Source organism: Saimiri boliviensis, chromosome 16 (genome assembly GCF_048565385.1).
Source record: "Saimiri boliviensis isolate mSaiBol1 chromosome 16, mSaiBol1.pri, whole genome shotgun sequence".
NCBI lineage: Eukaryota > Metazoa > Chordata > Mammalia > Primates > Cebidae > Saimiri > Saimiri boliviensis.
Genome location: NC_133464.1, coordinates 67,487,876 through 67,511,794, shown reverse-complemented (window position 1 = coordinate 67,511,794; position 23,919 = coordinate 67,487,876). Strand labels below are relative to the sequence as shown.

The following is a 23,919-nucleotide window of genomic DNA, read 5'->3' as shown; positions in this document are numbered from 1 at the left end:
AATATCCATGTTGTTTTAACCTTTCTACTTTTGCACACACCTAAAATGCCCTTTGTCCACCTCTTGTCATTCGGATAAACTCCTTCCAGACTCACTTTGGGCCCTTGTCCGAAAAGACTGTTTTGACTCTCTCGGAGGCAAGCTGATGCTTCCTACTCTGGAATCACCCTGCACAGTACTGTGTTTATATCTCTTAGAAAAATAACACCTGGCTGATGGTAACTAACATTTAATGAGCACATACTGTGCACCATGCACTAAGTCCTTTATTGTGTTTTTCATTTATTTCTCACAACAGTCCTATAAAGTATGTCCTGTTGTCATCCCCATTTTACAGATGAATAAATAAAACCATGAAGAAGTTGAGTAATTTGGCTGAGATCATCCAGCTACTCAGTGGTGGCACCAGGAGGTGAACCCAAGGTTTCTGGCTGCAGGACCTGTGTTCTTTCATAATCATTATGTTCTACTGCACTCTACCATATTTACTATATACAAGGCAGTATGCACGTAACACCATATTGCAAGTATTTGTGTATGTGCATGTGTCTTGCCTATTATTTGTGAATTCTTTGAGAGCAGGAAACCATGTTAAATTCACTTTTTCCCTTTGGGGCTTTGCACATGTGCAAAACTGTGGTAAGAGTATAATATTCTCTAATGTAATTTGTAAGACATGAGACATACTATTCAAAATGTTAATGAAAATGCGCCATTGGTTCTGAATTTCATTTGGTTTTGAGGTTCATTTTAATCGTGTCATTGTGCTTCTGCTTCTCTCCAGACCAGTATTAAAGAGGGACAGCTACTGAAGCAAACCAGTTCTTTCCAAAGGTGGAAAAAGCGATACTTCAAACTTCGAGGCCGCACCCTTTACTATGCAAAGGACTCAAAGGTAACTCGAAAGAATATGTGTTTCAAGCATTTGAGGCTATGGATGGATGTAAAGTTTTGGTCTGTAAGCTGTTTTGTCTTGGAAGTGCACTGTAGCATTATGCTCTTGCACGATTTCAATATAAATGTGTTCCATCGTGGACCCCATCCCAAGCGGGTCTATTTGAGTCAGTCCCGTAGCCTGTCCCTAAGAATAATCTTTTAGGAAGGCTCTAGTGTAGTTTCATTTCTTCTTTTCTTCTTTCTTTCCAATTAAAATAAAGCATTAAGTGTAACCTTATTAGATGTAATAAACTCAACATTTTGGGTTTCCTCCTTTTACCTTGTACATCTTTACCTGACCATGAGAGAGAGAGAGCTGCTGTAGTGGCTAAAAATTCATGCTCTGCGTTCGGACAGGAGCCCACATCCCACCTGCAGCATATTCCAGTGGCATGGCTGGGGACAGCAAGTGCTGTTGAGAGGAGGCTTAAAGGAGAAAATACACATCAAGAGCTTACATAGTACCTGACATAAAATAATCACTCCAGTATGCTAGCAATTCGGGATAAAAATCGTATTGAAATCAAATCAAGACTTAACATAATTTTTATATAACAGTTGAATCGAATAATAGTAATACAGTTTTGGGAGAAGCAATTTGTAAAAAAACTCTTATTTTAGTATTACTTCAAAAATAAACATTAGGATTTCTGGCTACTGTGCCCGTTGAAGAATTAATTATTCTTATTTTAAAAAATGTATACTCCTGATATAATTGGTAGAGTTGTACACCAGGAGGTAAAAACAAGCAAACAAACCTAATTCTAAGTTTATGTATCTATAGAAGTAATAACCATGTAAAATAATCTCATTTTACAAGTCATTATGTTCAAAATTGTCCCTGACCTGGCTCCATCCTGATTTTTCACATTTATCTCTAGACAGCGTTGGCTATTTGACAGCCTCCAGTTTTGGCTCACGCTACCATCACTAGGATGACTTTTCCCCCATCTGTACTTGACAAAGTTCCCTGTTTTCTTCAAGGTCCCCTCAAATAGTCCTTATTCCATGATTCACAAGAGAGAGAGTTCAGTTGTTTTCTGCTAGATAAATCATCTGTGACCTTTTATAGTATTTCACTGTATTTCTTTTTACTCTTATTTGTCTGTCTTACCTTAAAGTGAGTTTTGTCTGTTTAATCTCCTGTGGTACACTGTAAATTCCTTCCAGTCAGCGAACAAGTCTTAGAGTCAGATTGGTTAAATCGAAGTAGACTAGTTCTACAGTCTACTTCAGTTTCAAGTTCAACTGTCAACTACTTAAAGTTTTAGTTTCCGCAGCTCTAGAGGTACACCGGTATGCCTGCCTTCCTGGAAGAATGCTGAATGAGTATAAATAGTGACTGACTAAAAGTGGGAAACATACATTTATTTACTAGGACCTTGCATTTTAAGAGTATACAGAAAAAGTCATCTGCTACTTGCAAAGCAAATTCATCACCTCATTTGAACGCATAGTTATAGATGAGAAAAATAAGGTTCAGAAGGTTCAGTTACTGTCGTGAGCTAAGCCAGGACTAGTTCACAGCTCTCACCCTGCAAATCTGGAAACAATGATACTGCCTCTGCCTCCCTGGCAGAGTTGTTACAAGCTTTAGAGAGACTGTTACAAGCTTTAGAGAGACTGCACTGTACATGTGTATGCCACACACTCAGCAGGTTCCTGACAAGTGGTAGCTGTTATGCTTCCAGAGAGCACAGAATGTTTTGTATTGAAACAGTGTTCCCAGGGGGTCTTTAAAGTTCTTTTCAGTTTGGGATTTATGGATTAGTTGTGCTTTATGCTTTTATTTTGTGTTTCTAAGAAGAAGTCGCAGAGAGTATCACTCACTTAACCTTTTCTGTTCCTAATTCCTGATACAGCTTCATAGTCATGACCTGATAGTAAAAAATGTATTGAAGAACATTGAGTTAGGTTTTCTTCTAATGTATTTGTGTGTTTTTTTTTTATTAACAGTCTCTGATATTTGATGAAGTTGACCTCTCAGATGCTAGTGTAGCTGAAGCAAGCACGAAAAATGCTAACAACAGCTTCACGGTATGGTTATATTCTGCTGACTCCCTTCTCAAAAGTTACAGAATGACCTTTCTCTTCAGCATCTACAGAATGCCCTGTTCAGTTACAAACTGTTGTTAACTTATGCATGTTGGAGTTCCTACCAACACAATCAACTTTAAATACATTGTATATTCTAACTCCCAGTACCAGTTATGACTCAAGTTAACCTGGGGTTAAATGTACTTTTTAAAAATTTTATAATTTTTCCTTTTTAATTTTAGTGCTTTAAGTTTCTCACTTCCTTTAAATTAATACTTCCATTAATTCCATTGTTCTTGAATATTTAAAAAGTTTGTTTGCCTTTAGTCTTAAAGACAGTATTTTCTCTGTCTGGTCTACTTTCACTCCGTTTCACTCCAGTTGCTATTGTTCAGGCAGTTGCTGTCATTCAGGGCTCCACTTCTCAGGTAATTCATTCGGCAGCTCTGTTCCAGTTTGTTCTTTTCTGATGACAGATCACATTGCTTCAAAAGACCTCACTGGTTCCACATTGCCTGAGAATTGCATCCCCAACTCAGTCTTCAGATCTTGTAAGATCATGCTTCAGCATTCTAGTAATACGGGACAATTGCTCGTCCTTCTGTGTCCCATCAGTACAGCAGCTTTACCCGTGCCTGTGCTTTTCCTGTTCCCTCTGACTGCAGTGATTCCTTCCCTATCTGTCACTGTGGGAACCCTACCAGTTCTTCAAAGCTTGTTTCAGATAGCCCATTTTTTCCAACTTCTTTCATTCACAAAGTATGGATTGAGTTGCCACTATGTGTTAAGCACAAGAAATTCAGAGGTGAATTTCCCTCAACATATACCTGGTGTCGTTCAGCCCAAGTTCATGTGTGCTGAACTTGTAACCACATACTCCCTAGGTCCTCAGAGGTGCATTGTTCTTGCTGTGTTGTCACCCCCAGCTACACTCCCTGTCCTCCCTGCAAGGCCACCATTCCTGACAGCAGCATGCCGTGTCCATCTCCTAGGCGTGCCAGGGCAGGGGACACAGACTGCTAAACAGGTGCACAGCAGTGCCATGATAGAGGTGAGCACTGGTAGGGGTGGAGGGAAGAGAGAACACGAATGAATTCAGATGTAGTCTGATTGATTTATGGGCATGTGGGATAATTCATAGTGTAAATATTCCTCTCCATCGCTCCCCATCCCCAGGGAGAGTTTAGTTTGAGAAGAGGAAAGCCAAGAATAGAGTCCTGGGAAAATGTTAAAATTCAAGGTTTAACCAGTCAAGACTGAGAGTATTCTTAAGTAAAGGAGAATCAGGGGTCAATGATGTGTAAAACCAAGTGGAAGAGTTTAAAGATAGATGCTTTGACATGTCGTATACTGTAGAGAGGTCAAGTCAAAGAAGAATTGAAAAGTGATGCTTCAGTTTGTTAACTTGGAGGTCATTTGGTCCCATTGATGTGAGTAGTTTCAGTGTCGGGCGGGGCAGGGGGGCAGGCATTAGGCTGCGCTGTGAATGCAAAGTGAAAGGCAGGCAGAGACAGGGTAGGTAACTGTTTTCGAAAAGCTTGGCAGTTAAAAGGAGAACAGAGATAGTAAAATGTTTAGGTCAGAAGATAATTTTAGTTTTGTTGTTGTTCTTTTGTTGTGTTTTAAAAATGATTTTGAATGCATTTATATGAAGAGAGGAGGAATCGTTAGAACCCAAAGTCGAAGACTCAGGGGAGAGAGGGAATGACCAATGAAGCATGATTGCTGAGTGACCTGATGGGTGTAGCAATCAGAGCACAGGTTAGGAAATCAGCGTTGAATGGGAGACAGAAAGCTTATGGAGGCAGGTGTGGCCAGGAAGTTTATGTATTTCAAAACCAAGTACTGATTTCTCAGTGCAATTGAAGGGATAAGGTTATCTGCTGTGAGTGAAAGTTAAGGATGGTTCATAGCAGCTTCTGTAGAAAAAAGAGAATTGAAACTGAACAGGGACCTATAGATGATTATTAAGTAGTGACTGGTGTCTGCCAAAGATTAGAGTTCAGGTTTAGTAATGTCCTTACTCCCTGGGCTTATGACATTTTCTTTAAGTGGGAATAGAGAACAAACAAATGCATTGATCCAGGGTTGATGGTTTATAGGGCATATTGGACAGAAAGAAAAAGGGAGGGGCTGCTAGATATTTTAGGGATTGATAACTCATCCGTCTCCTTGCTCCTACTTCTCAGTTTTTGAGAATACAACACAAGGTGTAGGGGACACCTTTGGCTGAACAGCATCCAACAACTACTAAATACAGAACTTCTGATAAATTGTTGGAGACCTAAGGCCAAAACATTGCTTATTTCTTCTTTCTCCCACTTGAAGGTGGGGTAGGGTGAGGTGGAAAGAACTTCACCAGTCCCACTGGTAGGATTAGCCACTTGCTTCTCCCTGGGCAGTGAAGAGAAGAATAATCCTCTCTCTGCTGGAGCCTCATGAAGGGGGAATAAGGGTTCCCCCAATCAAGATTTATGTATTTGTCTTTTAATGCTTTTTATTTTTTAAATGACCCATAATGATTGTGCATATTTATGGGATGCATAGTGATGTTTCGATACATGCAATATACAGTGATTAGATCAAGGTAATTAGGCTATCCATGGTCTCAAACATCAACCATTTCTTTGTGTTGGAAACATTCAGTATTCTCCTGTAGCTGTTGGAAGCTATAGAATATACTGTTGTTAACTATGGTCATCCTATGGTGCTATAGAACACTAGAAATTATTCCTCCTGTTTAGCAAGAATTTTGTATCCTTGAAGAGTTTGATCTGAAAGAGGGTTTCAAAATTTAAGATTTGAAGCATGCATTAATTTCAGGTGAAGGTAAGGTCTAGGGTTTTGGAGCAGGAAGTATGGGTTTTGAAGAGATTATTCAAATCCTTTGATCCTTCAGCTGGGCATGTGATCTTTCCTGTAGTATCTTTCTTACAGAATTTAGCATATGCTGCCTTATACTAAGTTAAGTACTTATTTTTGGCTAGGCACAGTGGCTCACACCTGAAATCCCAACACTTTGAGAGGCTGGGGCAGGAGGATTACTTGAGGCCAGGAGTTTGATGCCAGTCTATGGAACGTAGTGAGACCCTCATCTCTACAACAAAAACAAAAATTAGCTGTGTATGGTGGCAGGCACCTATAGTCCCAGCCACTTGGGAAGCTGATTGCTTAAGGAGTTTAAGGCTCTAGTGAGCTATGATCCCAGCCTGGGCAACAGAGTGAGACCCTGTCTCAAAACAAAATTTTTTTTTTTTTTTACTATTTATTTTTACTATAACCACCTTGAGGATAGGGACTCTGTCATACCTTTTTATCTCATAGTGCCTTATCCATAAGTATTTGTTGATTTTAAGTAATAAAATGAAAGTTTATTTTAGGCATATGAAGACTGTTTGTTGAAATATTTTCAAGAAGTTTCTTCATTCAGCCAAACACTGTCTTTTTATTGGACTAGAAGTACAGGGACTGGTTGGGCACAGTGGCTCACACCTGTAATGCCAGGAATTTGGGAGGCTGGTGGTAGGATCTTATGAAGTCAGGAGTTTGAGACCAGCCTGGGAAACATAGTGAGACCCCATCTCTACAAAAAAAATATACAAAAATTAGCCAGGTGTAATGGTGCATGCCTGTAGTACCAGCTCTTCTGAAGGCTGAGATGGGAGGTTTGCTTGAGCCCCAGAGTTTGAGGTTGCAGTGAACTGTCATTGCACCACTGCTCTCCAGCCTGGACAACAAAGTGAGACCTTGTCTCTAAAGCAAGACAAAACAAAAAAGAAACAAAAACAAACATAGGAACTAAAAGGTTAGGCAGATTGCTTAGGGTTTTAGAGCAAATGAATTTGGTTGAACTTTCTAGGGTATAAAATGGAGCAAGAGACATGTTTTTAATCAGCAATTGACAAATCTCCCTGTCTTTAAATATTTAAATATCTTACCTATCTCCGTTATTGTGACGCTACTGATGCTATTATTGTGGCTTGTTCATGTCAAAGGTTAATGGCGTAGTTTGATGTATAATGGCTGGAGGATCCAAGAATGGCTAAATTCTACTTCATTTCAGCCATCCCTCCTCTTGCTGAAGTTTCTAAGGGTGAAGTATTGACAAAGTACAATAGTAAATGGAAACTACATAAATAGTAAATGGAAAATGGAAACCCTGTGCTTTGCCTGAAAACTCAGGGCTGAACTCTTTGGTAAAATGGGTTCTAAAATGCAGGGCAGTGACTGACCTAACCTGGAAAGTTCTTCAGTATGGTTTCTGTGACATTCAATTGGTATGAGTGAGTCAGGCTTCAGCGGGGGGCACAGATACTAAGACAGTCATGTCAACGGATTTGGGAGATGATTTACACACAGTATGATTACTCTTCCTTTCTTGTACAGTTTTTCACTCCCATCTGTGGAGTTAATAACTTTTTTTAGTTACCTAAATTGCCTCGGGTATTGTATTAGTTTTCTATTGCTGTATAACAACCAACCACAAACTTAGTGGCTTAAAAAAACAATGCCCATTTATCTCAGTTTTTATAGGTCACATAGTGTTGCTAGATTCTTCTGTTCCAGGTCTTTTGATGTAAATAAATAGGTATGAGCTGGGCGAGGTGGCTCACATATGTAATCTCTGTACTTTGGGAGGCCAAGGTGGGTGGGTAGAGTTTGAGACCAGTCAGGCCAACATGGCGAAACCCCATCTCTACCGAAAATACAAAAATTGGCTGGGCACGGTGGATCGTGCCTGTAATCCTAACACTTTGGGAGGTCCAGGCAGGTGAATCATTTGAGGCCAGGCGAAACCTCCATCTCTACCTAATATAGAAAAATCTGCTGGGCGTGGGTGGTGCATGCCAGTAGTCCCAGCTACTTGGGAGGCTGACGCAGGAGAATTGCTTGAACCTGGGAATCCGAAGTTGCAGTGAGTGGAGATCGTGCCACTGCACTCCAGCCTGGGTGACAGAGCAAGACTCTGTCTCATAAAAAAGGAAAAGAATAGATATGACAAATTTTTATGTCTACTTTTATTGCCTCAAATTGGGCTAATTTTAGCCATGGTTTGAGTTTATGATTTCACAAGTGTCTTCTGCCATAGTCAACAATAATAAAACCTACTAATAATGAAAGTATTTTTTGTTACTTTAGGCAGTAGTGATATGATTAGGGAATGGAAAAGAATAATTTCTGACAGGCTTTAGGTTAATGTTTATTAATATATTTGTAGTTCAAGCCAGGCACGGTGGCTCACGCCTGTAATCCCAACACTTTAGAAGGCTGTGGTGGGTGGATCACTTGAGTGCCAACAGTTCAAGACCAGCCTGGGTAACATGGTGAGACCCCATCTCTGCAAAAAATGAAAAAATTAACTGGGCATTGTGATGCATGTCTGTAGTCAAAGTTACTCTGGAGGCTGAGGTGGGAGGATTGCTTGAGCTCAGGAGGTGGAGATTGCAGTGAGGCAAGATCACACCACTGTGCTCTAGCCTGGGTGACAGACACCCTGTCTCAAAAAACAAAAGAAAGAAAAAAAAAAGGAAAAAAAATGTAATTTATTTCTAGTTTAAGTTCAACCATGGCATTTTCTATGACTGTTAAATCAATAAAATGTTCCTTTGTATTGTTCATTTAAAAAAATTTTCATTTAAAAATTTGATTGCTATCTGTATGGTGTTTTGGAAGTTTCATTTTTGTTTTAGCATTTTTATCTCTAACACAGCCCTATGCTGTGTGTGAATGTATTCCTCCCATATGAGGCTGGAGAGAATTGGTCTCCTTTTGGTCACACTGGTACCACCTTAGGAAAGGACTCCCAGACCTCCTGATGTTTAATCCAAGACTCTTTCTAATCACACAGGGTCCTTTCCATCTGGGTAGTCTCTGCCTCTGCTGTTCTCTTTCTTCCTCAAATGCTGCTCTCTTTCTCACTAATCAGGATATGTCTAGCCCCAGATTTTTTTTTATTTACCCAATTTTTAGAGGATAGGAGCTTAGACCATGAAAAGTCAAACAGCCTGGGTTTGGGCCCTGACTTGGCTACATCCGGTTATATGTCCTTAGACAAATTGGTCAACCTTTTTAAATCCCAGTTTCCTCATCAGTCATTGAGGATAACAAGAGTGCCTGCCTCATATGGTTATAAGGATTAAATTAAATGTGGTAATACACCACAATACCTAACATAGTGATGAACATATGCAGTTTAATAAAAGGGGCTATGATTTTTCCGAGTTTATCATTTCCCTATTTCCAAGTGGCTGTATGTTGCTAATTCCTATAAGTTTGGGAATTTGGAAGAAGAATGTGGATGAACTTTATCTTGAGAAAACATTCCATGCTGCTTATCTTTCAGAGGTATAGCAAAGATTTAGTTGCACTTTTATCTCATATTAATAACTATGACTGGGAATAATAAATGGAATTATAATCTCACCTTGTTAGGTAAATGTTATTTGTGAAAGAAGAGCTATTTAATGATACAAAAGTCATCACGATCACGTGGTATATGTTAGGGTTTCAAAGCATGTTGTTCAAATGACTGTTTTCTTTAAATGTTAACGAAGATTACACTAAATCTTAAATGAGTCACGATTTTAAAGATGTTATTGTATTGGCGTTGTTAAAACTTCTTAGGGGAGTTTGCTAGAGAAGCTAGCGTGTGCTTTTTTGTTTGTTTGAAGTAGAAATAACTACAAAGGTAATATATGTCGTTTGTTTAACTACTCAGCATTTTCAGGGGGCGGTCTGTAGGTGTGTGTGAAATTTCATGGGTACTGCACATTCACACTGGCTTACTTGGTTGATGAAACAGAGGCACCCTCTGGTAACACTTATATTTAGAACTAAACGATCACTGGAACAAAGAAGGATTTTAGTTCAGGGGTCACTTGCCGCAGCAGATGGTACTAAAGTTTATTAGCATTAGATTATGATTCTTTCTATGAGGGTTTAAAAAGTCTACATAAAAAGACACCAATAAACATGAGAACATACTCTTATGGCTCATCAAATATCAGAAATTATGTGTTCATAATATAATTGAAATGAGCAGTCTGGGTTTTAGTGGTACGGAACAAAATGTCCTTAAGAATTCCTTTAATGTTTCCTTTCTACTTATTCTGCTTTTCTTTCAGCTTCCTCCCAGTTAATACAGTTTACTTCATCTCTTTCTTAGAGGGAGATGACATCCTTTGAACTTAAAAAGCTGTCAGTTTACTTTTCTCCATTAATCTATCAATATTTACTTACAAAGGAAATGACTAAAAGTTATTTTCTTTTCATGTCACTTGTGAATGCACACACACAAAAGGTATTTAGATTATCACCTAAATAAATAATCACTGACAAATAAGTTGCCTATCTTATTTGATATTTGTTGTAATTGTTGTTTTTGTTCTGAATGCTTTATGTCTGATAACTCATTTAATTCTTTATATGAATCCTAGAGTTTAAGAGTGATTATGATCCCCATTTGATAGACGAAGAATCTGAAATAGAGAGGCTGACATCTAATGTATGTAATGACTAGAATCCAAACCCGTCCACATCATCTGGCCTCAGTTTGTATCTTCACGACTTGGCTATATTGCATTTTTATTGTGGAGTTTTAAATAAATGTGGTTCAGATAGTATTCCTCTAACTGGTTATGACATGTTCAGTTCTTTTCTACAAGTTAGGCAGAGTTTTGTGCTGCATCACCAGATGTATAGCAAGCACTTGCTGGTCAGACTACAAATTTAGAATATTTCATTGTATTTTGGGCACTGTATTTTAAAGAGAAATGTTGACTAAAGACCTTACAGAGGATGGTAACCTATATTATGAAAAGGTCTGGGAATTCTGGGGTTGATTGGCATTTAAGGGCACTCTTTGTTTTAAAAACTTGGGGAAATGTGACAGATGTCTTTTTAATATTTGGGGCATCATCATGTAGGCGAGGCTGTAGACAGGTTTTGTGTTACTGCAGTGTGCAGGACCAGGGGTTGAATTCATGGAGGAGTAATTCAAGTTCAGTGTTACAGAGAACTTTCTAACTTGAGTCATCTGATAGAACAGGCCCCTTGTGAGGTAACAGCTCTTCCCATTATTAGAAATCTCTAGTCATCTCATTCCCTGTGAGCTGAAAGGGGTCTTCAAAAAGAGAGTTCTCAAAGCAGACACAGCTTCAAGTACTGAAATAAATTTCTCAAGGTTAGATGGCTAATATTAGGGCACAGCTAATACGGAATTCCCAGCTCTCAGCTCTTGATGCTTGTTGGAGTAGGCAAAGAAGAGCGGATTTAGAGACTTCTGGGCACTATGCTAGACACTTTACACATGGCGGCTCCTTATACCACACAGCAAGAACTAAATGGCCATCTTTCTAGAATGCAGTTGGGGAGATCTTTCCACAGTGTGTGCATGTGAGAATGGGTAAGGAAAGATGGTGAAAACTGAGATTTCCTTGCAGATGCAAAGACTGTGTCTTCTTTATCACTGAATCCCCAAGGCTAACACAGTGCCTGGCACAGAGGGAAAGCTAATAAATGTTTGTTGGATAAATGAAAGGATATGTCCTGGTTGAATGAATGAATGAGTGACATCAGTAAACTGCTGTGGGTTTTTTTGGACGAAAAGTATTAGGTCATGTTTTGGCTTGGAGAACAGTTTTCTAATCCCTCCCCATGACACTGGTTTATATATATTATACACACAAATTCTTGCATCCTCACTGAAATATTTATGTAATGACAAGACTATTTTATACCATGTTTACAAATGTAATTCTTGCCTTTTGTTAATCATTGTAGTGGTCCCACTTTTGCTTACATAATTATTAGATGACTGATAGCAGCAAACCTCATATTTTAACATTTATATTAGTTAAAATATTTTATAGCTGCCTAAAATGATGCCATATTAATGCATTAATTGAAGTGGTTAGGTTTTTTGCCTTTTAAAACTGATTTATGTACAATTTAGATGGCTTTATACCCAGAAAGCTGATAAGTTATGTTAAGTTTAAAATTTGTATTCCTTTTTCTAGATCTTAGAAATTAGGGGATTTTAGAAATGAAATACCATTGTTTCTGTGGGTGTTTCACATTTATTATTTAGTGATATAGCATCTTTTCTAAGACTAACCCAGAAAAATAGCTCTTAAGTTTATTATGGGCTTCCTCACATCAAAGTCCTAGGCCAGAAGAAACCTTTGGTCCTTTTGTAGCTAGGTGAAAATCTTGGGGTGAAGATAAGGTGTGGCAGAAGAACAGAACCTGTGTCCCCACCCTCACTAGTAGCCTTCCAGAAGTCTTTCAAATGGACTTTCCAAAGTAAGGTAATACCCAGTGAGCATGTCCTTGGTTATTTTGCCAACTCTGGAGCTCTGGGAACCTAGGGCTTCCTTGCAAAAATCAGACCGTGGGAGTCCCAGAACATAGATCAGTTTCATGAAAGGGTCCGTGGTGGTTAATAGACACTACAATAGGTGGGAGAGGTCACTTGTCCTACAGAGAGCTGGGTTGGAGGTGCAGTCAAGATGTCAAGATCGTTTGCCAGGCTTGGTGTTACTATTTTCCCCTTGCCCTGGGCATGATCTTACTGAAGATCCATGACTCAGGGAAAATAGAGTGCTCCTGATCAGTAACCTTCCATCTGCTGCCTCCAGTACTTTTTTTGTCCTAGACTGTTGCACAGCAGCCCACTCCCCATCTATCTGTCCACTTCCAGGACTGCCGTTAGAATTCATTCATTCATTCATTTAACAAATATTTATCGAGAGTTCATTTTACATATCAGACATTTGTGCTAGATTCTGGGTATACAGTGCTAAATAAAAAGAATTGGCCACTGAGTACCAAATTTTTTAAAAGTTTTACTCAAATTTAAACAAATGTAAAGGCTGTGCTACCTGCCGTCAGGGATAGGTCCCTGTCTTTAAAGTATGTGGCCTTGGGAATAGGATTGTTTGGATACAAAAAACCGGGAACCTGCCTCCCAACTGAGACTGGAAACTGCCATAACAGGGGCCCAGGTTATAGGAAAGACGGTGGGAGATTACAGTCTTCTTGGAACTTGAGGCCCAGACCATTCAGGATTCCACAAACAAACTTCTCTGACACCAGCTCATCTGCTCCTCTCCATAAACATGACCCCTCTCCCAGTATTTCTGAGGTCCAGTGCTGGCCACTGTGTAGAACTTTTTCATCCTGAGTCTGAACATCCTTTTTTTACGAAGCTGGTATCCTAGGTGGCCTTCAGCCTTCAGCACTCTGTGGATTGCCAGTGGCAGATTGCTGTCACGTGAACAGCTTGGCCAGTTATCACCTTGTATCATGGAGGACTGACCTTCCCAGTGGGCGTGTCATGTTGTAGCTCCCAGGGAGTGCATGGCCCTGTGCCATGCTGCCTTCTGCGCTTGGGGCTGGTTATAAATCTGTAGTTCACTCATGTGCTCCTATACAAGGCCTTTTATAGATTCCAGTTAGAAGGTCCAGAGCTGATACTGTCATTGTCACTGTGATTCTGTAGACAAAGCTTGTAGTTGTGTGGAGGTGAACTTCTGAAACCTGTCTCTTCTGAGAGTTACTGCATGAAAACAGGCAAGGATAGGTCAAGTTTTGGACCAGCAGCCCGTGTTCCATCAATCATCCTGTAATACAGAGGCTTCTAAGCTATGCAGACTGCTATGGAAGGTTTATTCTTCTTTTTCCCACATGATTAATATACTTTTTGAAGAAGGGCCATGGAATTTTCCTAGACTTCTTTGTGGTCTTGATGTGGCTGAAGTGTTTTGTTGAAGGCTCTTTAGTCCGGTACTCTTTTAGATTGACTCTGACTTCTCATAACTATTTGTGGTGCAGACTAAAGGCTCAAACTCTGTAAAAGACCAAGACTTGTCTCATTTAAGTACCTGCAATAGGGGCCTAATACAGGAAAAAAAACTACTGGCAATAAAAAATTTTTTTAATCCCACTATAAATATCTGCATATTAGCAAAAGAGAGTCTGATACCCAATAACCATCTCATTGAAACAGCTGAGCTCTGAAGAGTTTTAATATCTTGACAGTTCTTTACTGGCTAGCACGATAGTGTTCTGTTTGCTAAGATTTTTTTTATGTTCTGTAACTCCTTGAAAGCCAGAATCTTTGGTGTTAAGTATAGTTTCTTAATTATACCTGTTAAGAAATAAGGTATAGCAGGGAGGCATAGTGCTCAAACTCTCCAGAAAATCCCAGAGATGTTTGCAACCCTAGGCCTCATGAGCAACCCAAGCCTGGTGGAGTCTTGAATCACCCTGAAGGGGCCCCCAGTGATGGGCACCTAGAAATCGTTCCATGTCCATTGCAGCTGGTCTTATTGACAACTCCAGAATTGGGCTTTACATCCTGTATGAAATGCTCTAAATATATGAACACATTGTTATACTTCACAGATTTTGGCTCCATTAGGCAATTTAAAGCATCGACCTTTTCTTTAAAAAAAATTAAAATAATTTTAGGTTTGCCTTTTAAAACTGATTTATGTACAATTTAGATGGCTTTATACTCAGAAAGCTGCTAAGTTATGTTAAGTTTAAAATTCGTATTCCTTTTCTAGATCTTAGAAATTAGGGGCCTTTAGAAATGAAATATCATTGTTTCTGTGGATGTTTCATATTTATCTTTTAGTGATATAGCATCTTTTCTAAGACTAACCCAGAAAAATAGCTCTTAAGGTTGCTATGGGCTTCCTCACACCAAAGTCCTAGGGTGTAAAATAACACTAAGGAAAGCCTATTATTTCTGTAAGACTTTATAACAATTTAAGGTGTTTTTAATGTAGATGAAAAAATAAATGATTATTTATTTGTTTCTGAAATATTTTTGGAGTGTCCTATAATCCATAAGAAGTAATAGGCACATGAGTGATTTTTATATTAGTATCTCACTTCATTATCTCAGTAAGTCCATGGGGCATTTTTCCTTCCATTCAACAGATGGAGGAGGTGAGGGGTGAGGCTCAGATAACTGAGTCTGTGTAAATTTACTTAGTTATCAAGTAGCGTAATTAATATTTAAAGCCTGTGCTCTTTCCATGAGAATGATAGTATATGAGAAGTTTGAAGCACCAATAATTAGAGTAAAATCACAGTAACCAAGTAAAAGCCCACCCTTTTAAATAGGATTTAGTCTAGTTTGGCCATTCCTAGTGAATCCTGATTACCTAGAACAGTGTACCAGCTGGCAGTGATTAGCGCACCTGGGCCATGCACTGGTTCTTGCAGTCACTAGGCTGATGGACGAAGGTTAGCAAATTTGATTCCCCTTTGCACTTCAGCCTTAGGTAAGGATTTAATTTCCAACAAGAAAATCATGAAATTAGTTTCAGGCAAAAAGAGATTTTGTGTTTACTTGTTTCTGCCTCACACATTTTTGTGGTCTCTGGATCCAGTTTAAGCTTTGCTGAGCCCAAATCTCAATTTATGAAGGCAAAGGTAGGTTAGTACTTACAAGAGACCAGCGACAGTCTAGTCGGCAACAGACAAGGGAAGTCAGAAGCAAGATCTTCCTATTGACGACAGGTAGGTTGAGTGTTATCTAATTGGAGATTTTATTTTTTTTAGTTGTTTATTTTGTTGGTTGCCACAGGTTGAGACTTGCTGGTAGATCTAAGGGCTTTGGGAAGGTCCTGGAACTCAGGTTGTATTGGCTGATCAGGGTTGGGATGGAGGGTTGGCCAGCTGTCAGGATACTCTCAGAACTTTCTGGTAAGCTGCCTCCACTGAGATGGAACTCAAGGCAGAAGTTAGTCTTTATATCTTGGAGATAAACAAATTAACAGTAAGAAACTATTAAAGAGAGCTGACATCTCAGAAAGTGTGGCTATACATCAGCCCTGACCCTTGACATCAGGACTTGTTAAGGCGCCTTCCAGCAAGACTCAGTGATGTCTTCCATTGATCCAAACACCATGCAGTGCCCATTCATGTAGTCTGTTGGAATCACTTGGTAGGGTTTCTTGTTTCTGCAAAGGGGATGCTTTCACATACTTCATTAATGCTTTGTAATAATCCAGCACAACACTATTTAGTATGAAATGTCTGACCCTAGTTAGCTACTGGGGGAGTAACCAGCAGCCATATAGGCCTAATATTTCAAGTGGCAGGAGTCACAGTATTCTGTGTTATATAGATCTCATGTTTGTAAGAGCAGTTTGGCCTTTGTGGTCTGGTTTCTGGACAAATTTTGGTCATTTTATTTTTCAGAATTCCATCAATAAAGGGTGCTAACAATAAAAAATTAATTTTTCCCAGTTACTTAACAGTATTATTAGAGCTGCTCCAGTGGTTAGAACCATAATGTGAGAAAAATCATCAGTACAAAGCAGTGAATCCTTCTCTCTTTGGAGCCTTTGTAAGAGTTCAGATTTTGGGGAGGTTTTTTCGCCTTTTTTTTTTTTTTTTTTTTTTTGTACAGGTACAGTATTTATATGAATATATTTTAGGTTGCCATGTACCTTTTTAGAAAAATGTAGAATCATTTCCACCAGCAAGGACAGACATGATTATCCTCAAAATGACTGTAAATAAACTTTTCAAAGGCTTTAGCCTGAAGTCTAACACAATATCAAGACACACATTTTACGGGATAGAGTATGAAGAAAGTTTCCGACTCTTTAAATTCATCAGTGCCTTCACTACTATTATTGTCTGGAATCAGCAGGGGTAGTGAAGTGTGCCATTTATGTGTGCAAAGACATGTATACAAAGATATGATTGCACTTTGTAATAGCAAAAGATTGGAAACAACCCAAATGCGCAAGTTAGAGACTGGTTGGAGTAAATTTTGAAATATATCATGCAATGGAATGTTATGCAGCCATTAAAAAGATGAATGAGCTCTGTTTGTAGCAAATCAGACTTCAAGTTTTATTCCGTGGGAAAAGCCAGATGCAATTATAAAATGTTACGCTGTGTGTCTTTGTGTGTGTGTGTGCACATATGCGTGCATTTAAATCTCAAAAGAGCATATAGTTGTTGTATATGGATAGAATATCCCTGGAGAGAAACACAGGAAGATAAATATTTGCCTTCAGTAAAGGAAGTCAGTAGCTGGGGGGCAGGCTTAGGAGGGATATGTGCTTTTCATTCTAAATACATTTTGAATTTTGTATCACAGATGTTTATTGCCTATTCAGAAATTTTTAAATGCTATATGGGAGACACATTCTGGATGCATTTGATAGGAGTGATGGATTTAGTAGGAAGACCACCTTGAACACTGTCAGGATGTTCCCGGAAACCAGGATTAGGGCATAGTTCAGCTTGTCTGCCCTGGGAAGGAAGGGCTGGATGAGACACTTTGTGCAGAAGGACTGGAGAGCTGTGGCCAAAGGGAGGGGAGGAGAGGAGGAAGTAAATGCAGAGTTATTGATTTGAGGAGGATTGGTATATAAATGATACCTTTAATTAAGGGTGGAAAATGGGAATAAAAGCAGGTTAGTGGTAGTGGGTGTGAAAAGAAGATGTCAGTTCTGGACATTGTGAATTTGAAGTGATGTAAGATACCTGGTGATGTCTTGCAGGCAATTCGGAGGACAGCTTTAAACACTATGAAAATGGTGTAAAACACTTTTTTTGGTATCATTTTCATAGTTCTTTTGAACTTTTTAGCATACTCAGATATCTTTTCCATTCCTTAAGTGTGATTATGGTGTAATGGAAAAATCAGGTTTTAAAAATATTTTAGTTTCGTGGTGACCAATACAAAACAAGATAATTATTTTGTTTTGAAATTTCCCATTACATATATGTCTTGTACAAAGCCATTTACCGTTATAACCTAAAAGAACTTGTGCCAGGGGAATGAGCCTAATGGATTGTTTCAATCTCTGGTACAGTCTGAAAATATTAAATGAATGGTAAAACATTTAATGTGTCCATTAACTAATACTGCTAATTTACAGTGGGAGGGTATGTGAAAGCCTACATGAATAATTTCTGAAGTCACTGTGATCCCTGTAATTACAATTAATACTGAAAAAGCTTGACAATTTCCCATGTGGATTGTAATAGTTCCAATGCAATGCTGTGTGTTAATATATATCTTGTAAATATTTTGTTCTCTGAAGATGCCTGTTTTATATAGACTTGCGTATGTTAGTGAATGAAGTCGTTATTACTATTGTTATTAACTAGCACTTTTGCATCTCCTTTCTTGCTTACCACTTAAAAATGCACAGTAAGGCATAAGGTTTAGAGGCAACTGTGCAGCAGCCCCGATTGTTGTTCTTAAGGGGAGAAACAGTGAGCAGCACGTGCAGTCTTTTCTGCCTGTCCTTTCAGGATAGTGTCAGTAAATTCTTTGCCATTCTTTCATTCTCTCTTAGATGGCTAGAAAGGAAGACAGATATAGCTTCAAATCCTACCTACAGGTTGTGACCTTGAAAAGTTGCAAGCCTTTCTAAGCCCTAGTGTCCTCCAGGAAAGGATTGCTTGCTACTCTTTGAATTATGTGGATGAAATCAGATGATATACCTGGCCTGTTATAATTATGCCACAAGTGGTAACTTAGTATTTTGGACTTCTGAAATGATTTTAACTCCAAAGGTGAATGCTGGAGCCATCTAAATCCTCCCTCTCTATCATTCTTCACAATCAGCTAGTCAGCAAGTCCCATTAATTCTACCTCCTAAAAATCTATGGAATCCTTTTCGTCTCTGTCAGCCGCTGAAATCTTCATGGAGTGCTCCTCTGCACAGCGGCCTCACTGCACCCTTACCCCGTGTGCTGTCAAGGCTTTCCTGCCGTTTCATAAGAGTCTACCCCATGGCTTTCCACCACCAAGGGGACCATCCACACTGCTGCTCTGCCAGTTAATTTCCTAAAATGAGTATCTGGTTTGTGTCTCTTCCGGCTTAAAGCCCTTTAGTAGCAGTTCTCTGTCACTTTTAGGATCAAATCTGTACTCTTTAGTGTGGTTAAAAGGTTTCTCATAATTGCACCTCTGATTTTATTTTCCATTTGCAGCCCATGGTTGTCATATTACACTATTACAATACCCAGCCCCTGCCTGATCTCTCTTCTTCAATGTGTTCCTTTATTCCGTGGTTTATAGTACCTACCATGTCTTTTCCTTTCTCCCTCCTTCTGGCTTCTTCCCCACAGACATACACACAAAATCTTACTTGCCCTTCCACCCCTACTTTTTACTGGGGGTGGGTGGGTGGAGAGACAGGGTCTCGCTCTTGCCTGGGCTGGAGTGCAGTGGTGGGATTATAGCTCACTGCAGCCTCAATCTCCCGGGCTCTGGTGATCCTCCTGCTTCAGCTTCCCCAGGCATACAACACCATGCCAGGCTAATTTTTAAATTTTTGTAGAGAACAGGTCTTGTGATGTTGTGCAGGCTGGTCTCAAACTTCAGGCCTCAAGTGATCTTCCCAACTTGGCCTCCCAAACTGCTGGGATTATAGACATGAAGCACTGCTCCTCACCTCTTCCTCCCTTCTTATTTGAGTGTCTTCTTCCCCAACAAAGCGTTCTCAGTCTTTAGTCTTGGTTGGTTTCTCCTTCACTGTGTTCTCGTTGGCACCCCAGGGACTGAAAGCGTAGGTACAGTTCAGAGTATGAAGGATCATGTAAGCCATTCCAAGTGGTTGAGAAGATGATGGGAACGTACTTCGATGAAATTGGTTTCACTTATCTGTGTTCTCCCATCGTACTGTGAGCTCTCTGAGTGAAAGGGCTGGGTGTTTCATTTCTGTTTCCTGTAGGCTGTAACACTGGCAGAAAATAGGAATAATTTGTATTTTCTAATGAATAAAGGGATGGATTTCAAATGGGGAGTGTGAGTTTTAAATTATCACCATAGGTGACCTTCAGCCCTTTCCTCACAACCTTATAGCTTATCTAACCCTTCATCTTTGCCCATCACTGAAAACATTAACATAGGCTGTTGTGGGGTTGTTTGTCTTGTAGAATAAAGTCACAAAACAGACATGAAGTGGGTGTAGTCAGAAAATAATCAAATGTTAATACATAAGTGGAGAAAAGTGCTGTAAAGATAAAAAGTAGCCTGTCATGATGGAGAATAAAAGGTGAGATCTTTTTAGACAGGGAAAACCAGAAAAACTCTTTATTTTTCAAACACTTGGTTATTGAACTCACGGGAAGCTCACAAACTTGCAAACACTATGCGAACTACATAGAATTATGCTGCAGATTTTTGTGCCTTCCCTATTAGTTTTGAATTCTTTTATTTACCTTTGGTAGTTGCGAATGAAATATGCTCGCTTTATATTGGCAGTCTAATATTAATTGATTTTAGTCTGGTCTTAGAGTACTAAGATTTTTTAGATTTATAAAACCAATTTTAGTAATAAGACATGGCTATTATATTGCTAAATGAAATTATGCTTAATTTGAAAATTATGATAGGAAAAATAATTTTGTTATTAGTAATCTGAAACTTTCTGTATCTTAACCCTTCTATTTCTGTTGATTTTTCTATTTTTGATGACATTTGCAGTCTTAGAGCTTCATATAATAAAATACAGCAAAATTGATTGTGCCCGAGGCAGGGTTCTATGGATCACATGAAGGAGCTTGAGAAATAGGCCCTATTTGGCTGGTATAACAGGAGAAAGAGGTTGTGATTTAAAGCTGAAAGACCTGATGATATCTTCTGCCTCTATGACTTTTAAAAAAAGTTATATTTCTTTTTACCTCTTATATAGACAAGTTATATGGAAGATTAAATGAGACAGTGAATATGATCATATTGATGGCAAAGCACTTTTTGAAAATGTAAGATGCTGCAGAAATAATCCTTCTGTTTATCAAAATCAGAGCCCCATAAGTGTCCTATTTTTAATGAACTTAATTATTAGTTCCTTTGGAAAAAAGTTGTTTGTATCCATAGATATTAACTGATATTGAAATTACAAATATAGTAAGAAAATAGATTTCAGGTGTTATTGATTTACCAGTTCATTATTACTATATCAAAATTTATAATTAAGTATTGTTTATTTATGGGTGTGGTAGGCTAAATAATGGACCCTCAAAGATGTTCACATCCTCATCCCTGGAACTTAAGGAATGAATGCATATTACCTGGCCAAAGGAATTTTGTAATTGTGATCATGTGCTCTTCATATGAGATGCTCGTGGATTATCTAGGTGGGCCCAGTGTAATAAGAGGGAAGCAAGAGGAGTCAGGGAGTCAGAGAAGATGTGACTGTGGAGGCAAGAGGTTGGAGAGATGCCAGCAAAAACATGGATTCTCCCCTAGAGCCTAGAGTCTCTGGAAGGAATGGAGCCCTCCTAACATCTTTATTTCATTTTATTCATTTTGAAAAATAGATTTAGAGGGTATAAGAGCAGTTTTGTTACATGGATACATTGCATAGCCTTGAAGTCTGGGCTTTTGGTGTAACCATCATCTGAACAGTGCACATTGTACAAATTAAGTAATTTCTCATCTCTCACCCGCTTCCACCCTTTTGAGTCTCCAGTGTCCATTATTCCACACTATCTCCATGGGTACACATTTTTTAACTCCCACATGTAAGTGAGAACATGTGGTGCTCCTGCTTCTGAGTTATTTCAATTAAGATTAATGGCCTCTAGTTCCATTTGTTATTCTGCAGGAGACATGATTTTATTCTTTTTTATGGCTGAGTAGTGTTCCATGGTCTTATATATATAGACCATGGAGTAAATATATATATATACACACCACATTTTCTTTATACAATCATCTGTTGATGGATACTGGATACTTAGGTTAACGGAAATTTAGGTTGATTCCCTATCTTTGCTATTGTTAATAGTGCTGCAATAAGCATACGAGTGCAAGTATCTTTTTTATATAATGATTTCTTTTCCTTTAGGTAGATACCCAGTAGTGGGATTGCTGGATCAAATGGTAGTGCAATTTTTAGTTCTTTGATAAATCTCTACACTGTTTTCAATAGATGTTGTATTAATTCACATTCACACCAACAATGTATAAGCATTCCCTTTGCTCGACATTCTTGCTAATACCTGTTGTTTTTTCACTTTTTCGTAATAGCCATTCTGACTACTGTAAGATGGTGTCTCATTGTGGTTTTAGTTTGCATTTCCCTCGTGATGAGTGATGTTGAGCTTTTTTTATATGCTTCTTAGCCATTTGTATGTCTTTTGAAAAATGTCTGTTCCTGTTCTTTGCCCACTTTTTAATGAGGTTATTTGTTGTTGTCACTTTGTTCAACACCTTGATTTTAAACTTCTGAAATTTACAACTATAAGGGAGTACATTTGTGTTGTTTTAAGCCACTAAAATTGTGATAATTTGTTACAACGGCAATAGGAAACTAGTACAATGTGGATTGACTAAACATTAACGACTATAATTTGTTTGAATTCTAAGAAATTAACTTCTAGCTTTGACCAATAGTCTTCAAAAGAAATGGTGATTTATTATTGAACATATGATTATATATGTGTGTATACACACACACACATTTATATATAAATCACATAATAAAGATACCCCAACAAGTAACATATAAAGCCTTTCTTGGTGACTCCTCAGGGCCAGGTCCTTTGTCATGTTCTTTTCCCAGAGAAGGCAGGGCAGGAGGGCACAACTGCACAGGGACCTCTTTATTCTTGATGGTTTCACTATCTCCTTCTATTTTGTTGCTCTGGTGAATCCAAGATTTCTGTGAAGTAACAGAACCTTGACTCTGAAATACAGGCTTAAAGACATTAAGACAGGACAGTTCCCTCGACCCCTCTGTGGGACTTAATGACAGGGGTGGGAGGGGTGGCTGGTTTTGCTTGGCCAAGTTTAAACCCCTTGTGGGAGGGGGAGCATGTGGGCAAGTAGGTGCTGGGGCAGGGTGAGTGCTTTTGCTTCCAGCCCCATGGTAGCATCTAGGGGTGTGTTACAACTAATGTTCTTTTAGCAGTTGCCATTTATAGATGGCTAAGTGTTAACCAGCTCAGTGGAGAGTCAGGGTGACAGCCTTTTACACCCTGCCCTCTTGGTACCCAGGTCCTTGTCTGGCATCCAGGAAGAATCAAGTCACACGGACTTGAAGGATGGTGAATGTAGAGGTTTTTATTGAGTGATGGAGGTGGCTCTCAGTGGGATGGGGAGCTGGAAAGGGGATGGAGTGGGATGATGATATTCCCCTGTCCTGCCCAAACTCCTTTCCAAGTGGCCAGCTGCCTCTTTGATGTTCAGATACTTCTCCTCTTCTCTACTTCTCTGTTGTGCTGCTCTGCTCCTCTGCCAGTGGAGTTTGGGTTTTTGTTTTGTTTTGTTTTTTGAGATGGAGTTTTGCCCTGTCTCCCAGGCTAGAGTGCAGTGGCTCTATCTTGGCTCACTGCAACCTGCACCTCCTGGGTTCAAGCAATTCTCCTGTCACAGCCTCCTGAGTAGCTGGGATTACAGGTGCACACCACCACATCCAGCTGATTTTTTGTATCTTTAGTAGATAGGGGGTTTCACCATGTTGGCTAGGCTGGTCTTGAACTCCTGACCTTGTGATCTGCCTGCTTTGGCCACCCAAAGTGCTGGGATTACAGGCATGAGCCACCACACCTGGCCAAGTTTGGGTTTTTTATGGGTACAGGATGCAGGTGTGTGGTAGACCAGTGTGTTTTTGGTAAAATCAACATTCAAATTGGAAAACAGGGATAACTGTTCTCATTTAGGGCCACAGTTTCCAGGCTTGAGAGTAGGGCCTTTGCTGGGGAACTGCCCTCTTCTACCCAGTATTTCCCTGCCTCCTGACTTCTGACCATATCAACATGATAGCTCCAGAAAGATGTTAAATAGATTGCTTTCCTTTGAAATCTTTGTATAGATTCTAAGACTATATAAATTCTATAGTAAATTCCGTGCTAATTTGAAAAATTGTTTGGCTTCTGCTGCCTTACCTATCTTCATTTTATTAAAGTGTAATGTTTTATTAAATGCATTTCAGGAAAATTTTGATT

The 23,919-nt window shown here is 39.1% G+C and overlaps 1 protein-coding gene across 3 annotated transcripts in view; it reads left to right on the top strand.

The window, feature by feature from the left end:
• DGKH (diacylglycerol kinase eta) overlaps window positions 1-23,919 on the top strand; it is a 190,492-nt gene that overhangs the window by 81,562 nt on the left and 85,011 nt on the right. For all 3 annotated transcript variants that reach the window (XM_039473342.2, XM_074387784.1, XM_074387783.1), the window contains exons 3-4: window positions 785-895; window positions 2,893-2,973. In XM_039473342.2, the coding sequence (XP_039329276.2) occupies window positions 785-895; window positions 2,893-2,973 (192 nt within the window). The remainder of the gene's footprint in view (window positions 1-784; window positions 896-2,892; window positions 2,974-23,919) is intronic.